The 16876-nt window shown below is 36.8% G+C and overlaps 1 protein-coding gene across 1 annotated transcript in view; it reads left to right on the top strand.

Annotated features, from left to right (window-relative positions):
• Positions 1 to 16876, top strand: part of LOC121239618 (proteasome adapter and scaffold protein ECM29) — a 57878-nt gene that overhangs the window by 25354 nt on the left and 15648 nt on the right. The window contains 8 exon segments of the mRNA XM_041136894.1: positions 2033 to 2183; positions 2287 to 2456; positions 3132 to 3156; positions 3159 to 3481; positions 7007 to 7174; positions 7282 to 7575; positions 7801 to 7977; positions 16529 to 16792. Of these exon segments, the coding sequence (XP_040992828.1) occupies positions 2033 to 2183; positions 2287 to 2456; positions 3132 to 3156; positions 3159 to 3481; positions 7007 to 7174; positions 7282 to 7575; positions 7801 to 7977; positions 16529 to 16792 (1572 nt within the window).

A 16876-nucleotide genomic window follows, 5' to 3' on the forward strand; every position in this document is an offset into this window, starting at 1 on the left:
TGGTTCGGTTTTTGGCCAGTTGGACAAATCTAGGCGGTTTTCCAAAATTACAGCTATATGGAAGATGATACTTATTTGTGTTATGTGGTGCTTATGACAGGAGTGTAATGACCGAACGTTTGAGAAGAATTAGTGCACACTAGAGGAGTTGAGATTATTTTTTGTTAGAACTTTGCTTTTATGGGCCAAAGTTGTTGATTTTAATGGCCTTGATCTTTATGATTTTCTTATTTCCATTTCCCCCTCCTAGATAGGTGTTACTTCTTGTATACCATCTTGTGTACTTGGGCTATGCCTATTTTTATTAATACAATTGTTTAATTATAAAAAATAAATAAATGAGAGTGCATGGAAGCATTTATTAAAATTTCTTAAAAACTGTGCCATAAAAAATCATAACTTAAACTCTCTGTACATGATCTAGGCCACTGTCATGCCTCCCTGGACTAAGTTCTGTCTTACAGCTCTACCTTCATAAATATTCTGACCTGGGTTGGTTTAAAAACATAAAAAGAAACTAAAATGAGTCGATGACTCAGTAATAAACCCATCATAATGTAAACATACTTATAAGATTTTTTCATAAAACATTTCATACTGAGAACTTAAAATCATGATCATTCATACGTATGCTTATGCTACGCATGACTTATCTTGAATTATCTTACTTATCATACTTATCTTACTAGTCCACACACTTAACCTTGTGTGCAAGGTTGTACACCGGCCCCCACATCCGCGGCCGCATGGGGAGCCACTAATATTATGCTAGTATATTATGGTGGACCACGCTTAGGTTTGTGGCTTGCACGTCCACCCATAAATTCGCATTAGTATCATGCATCTGAATGACCATCTGATTAGCTGTTAGGAGTTTATCTTACATTTGATTGTATGAAAGCTTACATGTTTTATGCAATGTGAGATGCATTAGATGCATAATACATACATAAATATAATATGTAAAATGAAACATGATGAATGACGTGCTTGCAAATATCATGACATGCGTGTTACGTAAACACTAACTTCCAAAGAATTGGCTTTAATAATAATATATATAACTAACTAACGTACATTAATTCTAATTTATAATCAAGCTACTTACCTTGTAGTGTTGCTTCCTAAAATTTCCAATACAAAATCGATCACAGTGTTGGACTGGTTGGTTTATGGTTTTTTTTTCCAGGTAACATGCGGAAGGGAGATATTATAGGGAGATTTGGGATTAGAACACTGTTGGGCAAGAAAAGCTTTGTTTCCCACCCTAGACAATTTCACAAATTCCTTGGACCCTTGTGCAACGTCTTCATTATCCTTAGAAGCCAGACCAGACAGACATACTCATGGATACCAATCTTACTTACCCCTCTGCATCATTTGGTTATTTGTAAATCTAAAAACCACTCCTTTGCCCAGAACTCGAAAGAATTGGCTTCATTGGGTACGCTACTCAACAAACCCATAGACCAAACTAATATGAAATCATCACAATAAGTGGTTAGAAAGGAGTCTCCGGCGAGACTCACAATGGAGCAAACAGCCATCACAGAGAGAGAGGGAGAGGGAGGGGGAGAGTGGGAGATTTGGAGAGAGGGATAGTGGGGGAGAGTGAGAGGCAGAGGGAGAGGGATCGAGAGCTTACCCCTCTGCATCATTTGGTTATTTGTAAGACTGAAAAACCCTCCTTTGCCAAGAAAAAAGATTTGTTACTCAACAATCCCATGGGCCAAACTTACCTATCAATGAAAAAAAAAAAAAAAAAAAAAACAATCCCATGGGCCAAAACTAATTTAAAATCACAAGAAGGACAAAGAAAAGTGGCAACACAAGGAGTCTCCAGCGACAATCACCATGGACCGAACAGCAATCACAGAGAGAGAGAGAGAGAGAGAGAGAGAGAGAGAGAGAGAGAGTGTTCTTTTAAATAGAAAAGCTTGAAATAAATGGATCTTAATTTAGCAAATCATATTGAAAATCAGTTTCTGTTTCAGCACTTATGTTTGTAGTTTTGTCCGACATTTTTTGGCAGATTCCAGAGTCATTGTTTCAGAATACACTTAAGTGCCTGGTTGATGTTGTTATTTCTGAGACCGCACCACTGGCCTCAGTTGCAATGCAGGCACTAGGCCATATTGGGCTTCGTGTTTCATTGCCCCCAGTTATTATTGATTCTAATTCAGGTGAATTTTTTGTCCCTCTGCTGAAATCTAGTGTCTTAAACGGCAGTTGTGATACTTTTGCACCAAGACTTGAGATATCATTAACCCATCTATTACACTGCAGTTGACGTTCTGATGGTTTTACAAGAAAAGTTGAGGAAGCTACTCTCTGGTGATGATATCAAAGCAATCCCAAAGATTGTTATATCCATAGGACATATCTGTGTAAAGGAAACATCATCTTCACTTCTAAATATTGCCCTCAACTTGATTTTCAGTCTCAGCCGATCTAAGGTGAGTTTTTTTCCATTTAGTACTGACTGTGCTTCTGTACATTCATAAGTAGTGAAATGAATCCGCATCATTTTTCCAGTTTTTTAATGCCAAAACCAGGCCAGGGATGGTCATTTCTCTTTTTGCTTCACAAAAAATTACTCCAGTCAACAGCAGACTGATCCAACCAAATATGTGCATATTCTGGTTGGTCTAGGTTAAATCCATAAGTTATTCAATATTATATGGGGGAGACCTTGTCTTAAAATTATATAATAACGGAAACAGCAGCCTTAGTTGCCATATCTATAAAAATTGAGACGAAGTTTATTATCTTATTCACTTTACCTAAGGTAAAGGTTGCAAAAAGATATTTGAATTTTTTGAAGTCAAATAAACTTCACAGAAAATGAGGAAATGCTTATATATATGTCTTGAGGGGTGCTGTCTAGGAGTTGGTTCTCATCGGAAGCAAATGTATTTGAAAACAGGAGTATGAATGCCAATATGGATATTTCATTCCTCTTTATCTTGCACATTTTACTTTCTGATTTTATATACTTGTACATGAAATTTGGTTCTCAGTTTGTTTTTATTTCTTGACACCTCTATTTTAAATTTGATCGACTTTGGCAGGTTTTGTTCAGTTCTATGATTGGAAAACCACTAATAATCGCGTTTTTTGGGGTTGTACAGGTCGAAGATATCCTCTTTGCTTCTGGGAGGCTCTATCGTTTATATGGGGCGGTGTACCTGTGACTGCTGATGTGATTCTCAAAACGAACTATACTTCTCTTTCCATGCCTTCGAAGTTCCTTACTGGAGATGTGAGCGCATCTCTCTCAAAATATAGTTCTACTGGGAAAATTGAGCTGAATGAAGATTATAGCACCATGGTTAGAGATGCAATTACTCGAAAGCTTTTTGACGATCTTTTATACAGTACCAGAAAAGAAGAGCGCTGTGCCGGAACTGTCTGGCTGCTATCACTAACAATATATTGTGGCCATCAACAGGCCATACAGTTAATGCTTCCTGAAATTCAGGTTTTCCCTTGCACTAGAAGTCAAAATATTCACCTTAATTTTTTTTTTCTCTTTCATATTTTTGAGAGTTATCCGCTTGCACTGGACTTTTGCCGAGTGTTCTGGTCTTCTGATGGCAGCATGTGTACTCAATTTCAAGGCAGTTCGTACATGATCTCTGCAGTGCTGCAGTTTTATGAGATGGCCGTACATTGGAATTTAAATTTTTTGAAACTGTAGAAATTGGAAAGAATGAAGAAATAGTGATTGCTGAACTGGTCATTATTGTTTGTGTTCTGTTTATTGAAAAAGTAGAAGCCAGCATATTTCATAGAAGAAAAACTTTCTGTCCACCGAAATCCGGGGTACTAAGTTTAACTTGTAAAGATAAGAAAATCAAAGTCCTTTCCACAACTCCTAATCCATGAAACTCTTGCTTATGTTCTTATGGCGGAACACGAAGAGATTTAGATAGGACCATTTCCCCTTCTTTGCTATGCTCGTCTCCCCTCGTTTAAGAGTATGGACCTAAAAAAGAGTAGCCTCCATTGATGTATGTGAAAGAATGAAAGAGCATCCTCTAAACTGGAGGTTTTACTATAATTTCCCTTGTAAAGATGAAACATATGATGCTTTAAACTCCTGAAATATTGTACTTCTATGAACCTCACTAAATGCCCAAATATGATGCTGTACTTCTGTGGATTTTGAATTCCAGATTCCATAATTTTGATGATTGCTATGAAAATAGTGCAGCCGCCCCACAAAGGTAATTGACCAAAGTTAAGAAAAATTGAGGTACGGCATTTATGACAATGCATGAAGTGCATGTGGCAGATTCTAATAAGACTATGGCTTCACAAGTGCCTTCCTCTCCAAAATTCTTACCTTGACTGGTTGGGAGAGAGTAATTTATTTGAAATGAGCATCTCCTTTGCAAGGAGGTTGAATTGTTTTAGCTTTTGCCTAAGAATTTTGAAGCGTGCGAAATAGTTTTTTAGAATAAAACAGAGATCCATTGTGTACCCTTGTTGAAGTTTCATTCTTGAAGTCAATGCCACTTGTACTCAGTTTCTTTCATAGAGCACAACCAAGGGAGTAGACGTTGCTTGCCTTTAGGATTCTCTATAACATTCTGCTCAGGCTTCCCTTTAAGTAGAACACCCCTTTCCCTGTAGGGTTAGATATGTTTCTTTCATTTCCAATCCATGAGCCAGGTTATAAAAGACCCGTAAACAATTAAACATAATAGAAAATTTTATTAATAAAATTTAAATAATCAAAAGTTTAGGAAAATCCATAAGCTGAAAAGTTGAATAAAGATTCTTAATGTCATAATAGGTCCTCATAAATAAAACTCTCGAATAATAGAATTACTCTAAAGGCTAGATCATGGTCTCCAATGCTAAGTCTAGCCTACTGACCCATCTTCAATCTCGTCAATACCTGGGATGTTTAAAACATAAAAATAAAGTGAGTGGATACTCAGTAAGTATATACATTTTGATAAATAATATTTTTGTAAGTACTTAGTAAGTATATACATCCTACAGGAAACAAGATAATAAACAAATCTTCACCTTTAAATACCATGCATAGACTTCAAGAATGATTACACATATCACAAACCATTTCCCTCATCTCTGGTTGGCAATGCACATTTATGCCCCAAGTATAAGAACTTGAACATCATGGTTCCATGCCTGCAGCCATAGGTGGAACCTAGTCAAGGAGATGGAAATCACTCTATAAACTAGGTGTTCTTGAGTGAGCCATTCTTGGTGGACTGTAAAAGATGGCTTGCCGTCTGCACATGATCCTCTCATACCAATATTGCTCAACAGGCATATGGTTGAGGAAAACATTTAAAATTCATTTATGTTGCTCATACAGTCATATCAGGTTCCTTTCCTTTCTTTCTTTCATCATTTAACATAAGTATTTATTATATTCACATCACATAGTGGAAGCATACGCACAAACAATTTACATTCTCATTCTTTCATATTTTTTATGCATAAATTGGGCTGCCAAAGAAAAAGATTTACTGCTTAAACACAAATTTCGAAAAGAAACATTTTATTGAAATTGAAGAAACAAAGGCATACTGACCTTGCTTCCTAGCTTGCTCAACTTCCACACGTAGCAACATAATAAAAATATCTGTAGCTATTACCATTTGGCATTTTTTTTTACTTGAGCTAATGCTGAAAGTCCCTTGTTACATAGCATACTTGGACATATATGATTTCCTTCGTTTCTACATGTGTTTTCAAAGAAACTTATACTTTCATTCATTATTAATCACAACATTTACCCATGTTAAACATGAAACTCGTGTACTAGATGCAATGATACCTGTTTAGCTAGATTATACTTACCATCGTTTAGACTCAAGGCCCTTAAAATTCCCTTAAAGTTACTGCTTGTAGCATGTATATGCCACTGTTTAGGTGGTTGGAAAGGTTTATTGTGCTAGGCTAGTTAGTTCATTTGTGGGGTCCTATAGTCCTTCTAAGGTCTCTGTCCAGGTCTGTTGTTGGGCCTAAAAGTGAGGTATTAGGCTGTCATGGTCAAGTGTCTGTATACATGACAGCATGTGTGTGAAAGTGTGAGATGTGTAACCTGCCTTGTGATTGTGGTGTCATTCTCTTTGAGTCCAATTTGTGCCTTAAACAAGCAATGACTCAAACTGGGTTACGACCTATGGCCTTTAGAGACTTGGAACCTTGCTCCAAAAGGTCTGGACAGTCACTGCGAGTGGCTTTCATGGTGTATACGGCGCTGGGTTTATTCTACTCCTGGCTTCTAACATGGTCTTAAAAATCTATTTTTAGTAATCAGTGTGTATTTCCAAGTATGATCAAGTTATATGATGTGATTAGTCATAAACATGTTTTTAAAATTACAACTTGGAACTCAGATTGTCAGAATGGACAGCATGCATAAATTTATCATTTACTTACCACAAATTTGTAGTAGTGTGTACTTGGCTATGCCTTCTCTTATGAATAAATCTTCTTGATTACCCATCAAAAAAGTTTTAGTAGATTGATTGTAGGGATGAGTTTCTCAGTTTTCAAATCTTCTGTAAATGAGTTGTCAGAAAAGACAGGTTTTGTATTGGTGTTCAAAAAACACCTTCAAAGTTTAGAAATTTTCAGGCTCAGGCATGACAGTGAGATTCTCAGTTCTTCGGTTGTTTGAACGTGATGATATTTTCTGCTGTAAATAGTGCAAATGCTGAAGCTGTCAATGAGAAATATGGACAGCCAATTGTTTTGTTTATTGTTTTTTAACACCAAATGGTTAAGTGGAGAATGCCATTTTTCAGCTTTCTAGAACGTAACTAGGTGTCTCTTTTGTATACTTCCTGTGTACATGGGCTTTGCCTAGTTTTGATCAATGAAATTTCTTTCTTATAAAAAAAAAAAAAAAAAAAAGGAAGTGGAGGATGCCATTTGTTCTTAGGACATTCTGTTGCTTCTGGCTTCTTGTAATACCAGAATTGGGATTGGAGGGTTGAATAATTTGGTATTAGTGCAGGAGGCTTTCTCACAACTACTTGGGGAACAAAATGAACTCACACAAGAGTTGGCCTCACATGGCATGAGTATAGTGTATGAACTTGGTGATGCAGCAATGAAGAAAAATTTGGTGAATGCACTTGTAAGCAATCTGACTGGTTCAGGGAAGAGGAAAAGAGCCATCAAGGTATTTTGGCATTCTGATATATTGTATTGCTCTCTCTCTCTCTCTCTCTCTCTCTCTCTCTCTCTCTCTGCATTTAAGATTGAGGTTCCAGCTTTTTTGTATTGCAGCTTGTTGAAGATTCTGAAGTGTTTCAAGATGGTGCTATTGGTGAAAGTCTTAGTGGAGGGAAGCTGAGCACATATAAGGAGCTTTGCAGCTTAGCAAATGAGATGGGGCAGCCAGACTTAATTTATAAGTTTATGGATCTTGCTAATTATCAAGTTTCTTTAAATTCTAAGAGGGGTGCTGCTTTTGGGTTTTCTAAGATAGCAAAGCAAGCTGGGGATGCTATTAAGCCACACTTACGTTTGTTGATTCCTAGGCTTGTTCGTTACCAATATGATCCTGACAAAAATGTGCAGGTACATTGCTGAGGGCTCTCACTAGTTTAACAAATTATCACACTATAAATATTACATATTTCATAATGTATCAACATCATGTCGACATTATTGAGTTTTTTTGGCAGTCTTGTGTATGATTCCAAAAGTGGTATTTCTACCTCCCACTTATTTCAAATGATATGACAAAATATATAACAATCTCTTCTTGTTTACTCATGGCCTTTTGTTCGCGGAATGTTTAAGGATGCAATGGCCCTCATCTGGAAGTCACTAGTGACAGACTCAAAGAAAACAATTGATGAAAACTTCGATCTCATTATTGATGATTTGTTGATACAATGTGGGTCAAGGCTTTGGCGATCTCGTGAGGCATCCTGTATTGCCCTTGCAGATATCATCCAAGGACGAAAATTTGATCAGGTAAGGAGGTTTTTATCAATTCTTTTCAAGCAATTACTGGCCTATCAGTAAATATCATGCTACCGATTTTGGAATTTAGTTCAAAATTTCATCTTGTGCTTATTAGGATGTTGATTTAGAATGCAATTGAAGATCCTATTTGGTAACTCAGCTTATGCATGAAGGGATCACCCACCTCCATACTCTTATGTCTTGCAAAGAGGGCTTGTGCCGTCTGCGGTAAGGGAGATCCTCGCTTATCCTATCCACACCATAGGATGAGGGGAGATCCTTGTGTGGTGGTAGGGAGGTCCCTCATGCAGTGTGGGGAGAGCTCTCTTTCACTGTGTGTGAGAGGGTGCAACGAGGACTGTAATAACCCATGGAAAGCCCAGACCATATCTTTTTTTTTTTTTTTATATAAGTAAATGTAAAACTTTATTGATAGTAAAAGTTATAGCTCAAGTACATAGGAAGTATATACAAGATACACCTAATAACTACTAAGTACTAGTGATGGATACATACCTAGGTTGATACTCTTAAATGACTAGTCGATGTTACATTTGGAGTTTCTTGAAATCATTATAAAGGGCAATAAGTTTTTCCTGTTAAGCAATGTAGAATCCTATTCACCACCATTTTGTTCTAAGTTTAGGATATTACAATCTCTCCCCATTACATCCATGACGTCCTCGTTAGCCCAGCTTGTTGTAGGTGACATGGGTCAAGTCCCACGCTTTTGGTTGAAGTTGGCTTTGATAATCTGTAACGATCCAAGGAAAGCCCGAGCCAGTAAGATTTCATTAACCTACAAAGGAAGATACAAAATGAGGGAGTGGGGAACCTTGACAAAATACCCTGTTACAATCAATATATATATACAATTTAAAAAACAAGAAAAGGGTAATGGAGCTAAAGCTTGGTTTGGGCCCACATTCCTTGAGTAGGCCAAGGAAGTGACAGCCAAAAGACGATTTTGAATGTAAAACCGCAGAGGTTTGCAGTTATCCGATGTGAAGACGCATTGGATAAAGATGTAGCAGTTGATTGCCCAAAGGCATCTGATAGAACTTTCCACACCCTTGTCTTCCAGATCCTCGAATAGGAAGTAAGAACTCATGAAAAGAGAGAACAAAAAACTCTCTTGGAAATGGAGAAAAGGCCTGAGAAGCGGCGATATGTCAGGTGGCGTCGGCTCCACTCATAGGGGATATTTCTATGCTGGTGGTGGGGGATGATAGAGCAGTGGGTTTCAAGGCCACAAAGGGGGTGCGTGTCGATGGTGGAGTAGTGGATGGCGGTTGATTTAGATTTTTCCTTTCGGAAAAAAGCAAGAAAAATGGAGGAAAAAAGATGCAACATAGTTAAAAATTGGGAAATCATGACAGGAACGGGCAACAAAGAAAAAAAACACAAAAAAGGGCACTATTTGTGGCATGCATGGGTGACGGCGGGTGAAGTCTTAGCGCTTGTGATATGGAGGTCGGAGGTGCCTACCATGGTTGATCTCGGGGAGAGGGTTCCATTGGTGGTGGGCGTATATGAAGTTGATGGACAGAGTATTGTAGATCTTTCCTCTAAAGTTTGACCAGAAGTGAGATAAAAAAAAAAAAAAAAAGCAAACATGAGAGTAAAAAATGGAGAAAAAGGATGAGGGAACTCATATAAGGTTGGAGAAGATGAGGGTGAGGAGGTGAAGGAAAAAGAGAGGAGGGAGGTGAGGAAAGGGAGCATTTCCTCTCTGTTTCATTTATTGTTTGGGTTCTAGAGAGAGGAGGGAATCTATCTCTCTTGAAAGTCAAGGTTTTGAACATGACTTCCCCTTGCCCAAGTGGCATTTGAGATCATACTTCAATTGAAATAATAAATTTTACAATTGAAGTTCCTTAAAATACCCATGAAGCTTGGATGTCAATACACTAAGACTGTGTTTGGGTAGTGGAATGATCTACTATTCAATATTTTATTATTACTTTTTCACCACTTTTTCATTGCTATTCACAGATCATCTGAGATCACTTCACTATCCAAAAGCAGTTGTTGTTGGTGGTGTTGGTTTAACTATCGTTGTAGCAGTTCTTGTTGCTGCCTCATCATCTCCATCATCCTAATGGCCTCTACCATCAGTTGACTTCCGTCCCTTAGAGGATCATTTTCACGCCTTTCTCCTTCCGGTAGTTGTTCTATAGATCCCCTATTACGTGCCATTTGTTCCTCCTGAGGCACAAGTCTAAGCATATTACCAAACAAACTTAACAATATCTTGGATGATTCAAACAAATATATTAGCGTTTCAAGCCTAAACTCTTGTACAAAAATCCCTAGGTGATTTGTGGCAGATCTTCATGATTGTATTGCTCTAATACCACCTTCTAATGCCACTGATCTTTGCTTGGGATTTGACAAAAAATCGAGACGTCAGGAGACGCAATACTGGTTACACATCCCTTACGTTCATGATAGTTAAGATGCATGCACCTAGCATGATACTAACAATATGAAATATTCGCAGTGGATAGGTAGATATATTAAGGCCTCGGTTGGTTATACAAATTATCTCATCTAATCATTACAACTTTCCCAACTCTTAAACAAAATACAAAAAACAATTCAACTTTTTAAATCTCAAAATAAAAATTGTATTAAAAAATTATATTCTAATAATATTTTATTGAACTTTCATCATTTATCTCATCTCATCTGTCTAACCAAACGAGACCAGTTTGTACTAGATAAAAATTACATCCCAAATTTAAACTTAACATTGCAACCACATAGTATATATATATATATATACATATATATATATATATATATATATAACATAAGTACACCACAAGCTATAACATTGTCATCCATCACAAACACGTAACCATCTCTCTCTCCAAAACACACTATATACATAGTCAGTTCATTACAACATTTCTAGTTTACACCTTCGGATCAATGGACTGTACCTCTTCATTCTGATCCGAGTCTACGCATTTGCAATAAAGTCTACGGTTCTGATGAGCGGGACCGTAGTGGGACTACTAGTGGCGGAACCAACAATTTTTTTAAGGGGAGCCAATTTTTCTACTGTGTGACACATTTATATGAAATTAAAAGAGATTCAAAAAATCATAAAAATATAACTATATATAAAATTATATTTCGATAAGTTGCTACATACATGTATAAATAAAATTCTACAAACACAACTTAATATATGTTTTTGTTTATCGGTAATCAAGAAATTTTATTCATAAGAATAGGCAAAGCCCAAAGTATACAGAAAGTATACATGAGAAGCCTAACTAGAGTTCACAACTGATAGTAGAAAATCATGGACATTTAGGTCTTGTTTGGTTACGCAGTTCAAATGAGATGAAATGAGATGTTTTGTTGAAAGTTGAATAAAAAACCCCTAGGGGTTGGCTCAAGTGGTAAAGGTCTTGGGCTTGGGGTATGCTCCCCCTAGGTCCAAGGTTCAAATCCCCTTGGGTGCAAACAATCTCTAGGGGCCACACCTCTTGGTGAAAAGCCAGCGATTTAACCAGTTCCGTGTAGGGAAACTTCCGAGGGTGTGATGCACGGGATCGAGGTTTACTCTGCAGGGGTGGGTCTGAAGGGCCCTGCTTTGGAGAGGTTCTCCGACATCAAAAAAGAAAAAAGAAAAAAAGAAAGATGAATAAAATATTGTTGTAATATTATTTTTATTTTAGAATTTGAAAAAGTTGAATTGTTTATTATATTTTATGTGGGAGTTTGGGAATGTTGTAATGATTATATGAGATGAGATGAGATAAAATGAAATAATTTTGTTTTGTGTAACCAAACCAGCCCTTAGTCCGTTACAAACAATGACCCCCACCCATGAAAACAATGTTTTAAAGAAAAGAACTTTCAGCTCCTCCATTGTTCCCTCATGGTTTTCGAAGCTTCTGTCATTTTGCTCCCATATACAGCAACATAAGGCACAGTGCCCCATTCTGCGCTACTGGCCCATACATCAACTTGTGAATTACCTCGGAGACCTCTCCAGCTGGCTAGAAAATCCACTAGTCTACGAGGCATGACCCATGATAATCCAAGTCTTGTAAAAATATTGTCCCACATGGTCCTGGCCACCTTGCAATGTGGAAACAGATGGTCGACTGATTTGCCATCTTTCTTATACATGCAAACACCAGTCCAACACCATTACCCGATGTTTCCTTAGGTTATCTGTGATGAGAATTTTGCCCAATGCTGCTGTCCAAACAAAAAAGCTGCTTTTGAAGGAGCGTTTGTCTGCCAAATGCTTTTCCATGAGAATGTGGGCATGCCTGGGCTCGTTAAAACTTTGTGAAATGTAGATCTGACTGTGAATTTACCTTTTTTGGAAGGGCTCCAAATCATCTTGTCCATGGTACCCTCAGTCATACGTACGGAATACAGTGCCGCATAGAACTCTGTGATAACCTCCAACTCCCAATCCATGGTACCCTCGTTAATATATGTTTCAGATTTTTTACGATAATGTTTCATGGAATAATATTTATTCATTATTATTTTTGTAATGAAATATTTAGAATTTATTTTCATCATAGAAACTAGCAAGGGATCTTTTAGAAAGTCATCTTTCGTTCTAGTAAGTAAGCTAGTTTATCAAGTTTCATGTAAGATCTAGATATTTTTTTTTTTTTTTATGAATAAAATTTTTATTAAGACAAGTAACAAGGCAAAGCCAAGTACACAGAAAGTATACAAAAACTGAACCTATTACATGTCAGGAAGTAGAAAAAGAAACAAGAATATCATGGCCACTATTTCCATTAAATATAATAGCCGAAGCCCAAGGAATAAGGAATTAAACAAAAAATATTTTAAGTTCATCCCCGAGCACTCCTTTTTGTTTGGGATACCAAGGAATAGGGATAAAAAATTGTTTTCATCTGATCTTTTAATATTATTTTTGTTTGGAAGTTTGGGAAGTTTATAGGATTTTGTTTTTTGTTTGGGAATTTGGTAAAGTCGTAATGATTAGGTAATAATTAGATGAAAAAATTAAAAAATTGAAATTGAAAAGTGTTTTGTGTTTGAGTGATGTTTGGAAAGGAAATATCTGAGAATATCTGAAAATACTTTAGAACTGTTGTGTTACCAAATGGACCCTAAAACCTCCTTTTTGAGGCTATTTGAGGTTAATTGCTTTGCACCACGACCACTGAACAAAGCACCCCCCTCCCTAAAACCTCTTAGTACTTCCTTAGGCCTACAATGACCTCATATAATGGCAGAACCATCACATGAAGGCAAGACAGCCTACGCGTACAACTAAACAGGGCCCTTTTCCGAGTCTTTTTGTTAGATGGTTCCAGCCCCTTTCGATAAATTCTTCCCAGATTTTCCCACACTTTCATGCACCTCACGAAGCTCCATTGCCATTTTCTTCCAGCCCTTCCATTCCACTTCTTCATGGATTATGCTAAGGCTTCTTCTTCCACCCCCTCTATATTCCACTAGAGTAAGAAATCTTCCATAAGCATTAGAACCTCTTTGTGTGATGAAAGCACTGCTGCTTACAGGGGAGGTTTTGTAAAATTCCTTTTTTTTTTTTTTTCCATTTGAGCAAGCACACTCCTCCAATATTGCACCACCCATTTCACTGATGAGGATCCCAAAGCCAACATTCACCACCTTTCTACCTCTCAGTACAATACGCACCGATCGACTACCTTCCATAGAGAGCTTGAAAACTTTAGTTTCAATAAGGATCAGTTTCAAGTAACCCATCTTTAGTGTTAATGGCAAACAAAGAAGTTGATGATCATTGAGAATCCTTCATTGAAACAGTATGGAGAGATTCTGATAGCACACTATATTCCAAAACTTTTATTTGTTCATTTTACAAGGCGTTGACTTGCCATTATGTTAGTCAATTTCTTTGGAAGTGCATTTGGAGATCCATGGTGCCAAGCAAGGTTGCTTTCTTCTGCTGGTTGGCGTCTCTTGGGAACATCTTGACAACTTCATGTGTAAGAAAAATTGTGAATTTATTGACCATTTATTTTTTTCGTTGTGAGATGGCTAAGACAATTTGGGACGATTGGTAGGACGAGTATTGCTTGGGTGATGCCTAAGACGATGGTGGATCTTTTGACTTGTTGGAAAGGCATTAAGGGTAGTCATTGTATTGCTGCTATTTGGAAGATGATTCCGTTATGCTTGATGTGGTGTTTATGGTTGGAAAGAAATGGGCGGCGCTTTGAAGATAGAGAACGTTCGCTGGGAGGAATTACAGAGTTTTTCTTACCTACTTTATGTCTTTGGGTGAATGTTCTTATTTTGAATGGGGACAATTTTCATGATTTTCTTTTAGCTTCTACTAGTTCCCAGCGTCTATTTAGGTGTTTTCTCTTGTATACTTCATGTGTACTTAGGCTCTGCCTATTTACTTGATTTAATAAAACTTCTTATTACTTATAAAAAAATGAAATGCCATGTTCATGAGATATTTTCATATAAGCATACAACAGACACACTTAAGTAAAAGATTCTATGTCATCACAGTTAATGTGCAATCATACACATCAAAAGTATATTTAGAAGGTAACTTCCAACTTTTCCTCACTTCGTTTTTATTCACTCGTACCAAGTCTAGATTTTGATTAAAACTCTTTCTAAAATCACTAATTAACAAACTTGCTCAATTAAAAGAGTATTCGCTAAATGGCCCGTGAAACTTTACCGCTTGCATTCCAATCCCTATAATCCTCCTATTTGCATTTTATGCTCACCCAATCATGCAAAACTCAGAGCATAGGGTGAAACCAAACCTTATTTAACAGAAACAGACCTTGTTTGTATTTACTTACAAACTCTAATCTCCAATGTCTCTTTTAAGACAACTCTTTGCTATTTCGTTTCAGCAACCGATTTAGTAAGCATCTAACTCTCCTGAAGTTCTAAATGGAAAGAAAAAGTATAGGATAGTAACTACCAACTAAGTTTCCCTGTTACGGCCAAGCTGTACACGTTAAACACTACAACTGAAAAATGGAGACTCAACCAAAGATATGATTGTTTAGCCTATGTTCCAGTAAAGTTACTGTCCTCGTAATTCATTGTTTAGCCAATGTGCCAGTAAAGTTACTGTCTTAAGGTTTTCTAGTCACTTATGGTATTCTGAGCATTCTAAACTTAAAAGAGTATCTGGGGACACTTAAATCTCTGGGTTCCAGTTACCTCGTTCTCCCAGGCTGTGCTCGCCTATTATTTTGCCCACCTAGCACGTTGCTTGCCGCATGCCCGCCTAATGTTTTACTCACCTGATACTTGCTCGGTTCTTGTCTTGCCCACCATTTTACTCACCCGATACTTGTTTGCCTCATGTCTTGCCCGCTTAACACTTGCTCGCCCCAAACTTTCCAGTCCAATTTCTCCTCAAGTATCTTAAGTGGGGAGTTGTGCCTAAGCTAGGGTTATCACACTTCACTGTTTCTTTTCAAGAATTCCTTAGTTAATAACTTAGAGTAAAATATGTTTCTAGGTGGTGAGTAGATAAGGCAACAACAATTCTACAAGATGCTTTTTAGGGTGCTACAGTAGCAAAAACAAAAAAAGTTGACAAATAGAGCCCCATGGTATCAGAAATTATTTATAGTTATTTTGGTCTTATATGCAACATGATCTTGAAGAAATTCTGCTCTCTTATCATATCTGTGTAACTTCATTAAGCTTTAAATATCATCCATCAATCTAGTTACTAGGTAGTTCGTTGTCCCTCATTTTGACAATTCTTGGAAATATGTAGCTAGTTTTTTGTAGTTTAGGAAGAGCCAGTTATGAAATTTTGTCTTCCCAACGTAAAAATAAGTGGAAACTTCTTAGATGTGCTGGTTAGAATTATGCACGAGTTTTTTTTAGTACATATAAACTCGCATTTGTTGGAAAAAGAGTTAATCGCACCATTAAAAAATACTAAAAAAAAAGAGGACATAGGTTTACTGGATTCAACATTGTTGTTATTATTTATTATTTTTGTTGTTGTTATTGTTATTATTATCATCATCATTATTAATTTTATACATACCAATTTCACTTCGGAATACATAAAATACTGTGTATTGGAGTATATACTCTATGATTGCATTGCATTGGAGTATTTTACTCATACTCCAACATTTTTTGTTTTGTTTTGAACATTGCCTTTTTAGATGTATTCTTTTTAACTTAAAAAGATGTATTTTGAATTTTTATTCAATTATATACTTTATTCTGGTTATGGCTATCAAATAGCATGGCCAGTATTCTTGTTTTCTAGTTGGATTGAAAAACTCATTTCATTTCTGTAGTTTGGACCTAAAACTAGTTTATAACTCTATTGATTCGATCTCTGTTTTTGGTAAGTAAAGCTCTGATCATGTTAGCTGCATACCAGAATCCTGCTTTACACACACCCATGTTCACCACTGCTCTTTTTAATAAACAGGAACAAGCCTCTGTATTCATACGCATAAAAAGATGCAGTGTGATGTTTCTAATTCTCTAAACATTCCTCTCTTGCTGAATAGTGTTATCTATTAACTATATTTTTTCCATGTAGATCAGAAAGCATTTAAAAAAATTATGGTCAGCAGCATTTCGAGCCATGGATGACATAAAAGAGACAGTTCGCACTTCTGGAGACAAATTATGTCGTGCAGTATCTTCATTGACAATGAGACTTTGTGATGCATCATTAACTGACATCTCAGATGCAAGCCAAGCAATGGATATTGTCCTACCTTTTTTGCTTGCTGAAGGCATATTAAGTAAAGTTGACAGTATCCGGAAGGCATCTATTGGAGTTGTTATGAAACTTGCAAAGGTTAGCAGTGTTCTGCATTATCATGACGCTCTCTATTCTTTTTGAGTGAAAAACAATTGGTATTTTCTGTTAATATTGTACTAG

This window comes from Juglans microcarpa x Juglans regia, chromosome 7D, assembly GCF_004785595.1.
Source record: "Juglans microcarpa x Juglans regia isolate MS1-56 chromosome 7D, Jm3101_v1.0, whole genome shotgun sequence".
NCBI lineage: Eukaryota > Viridiplantae > Streptophyta > Magnoliopsida > Fagales > Juglandaceae > Juglans > Juglans microcarpa x Juglans regia.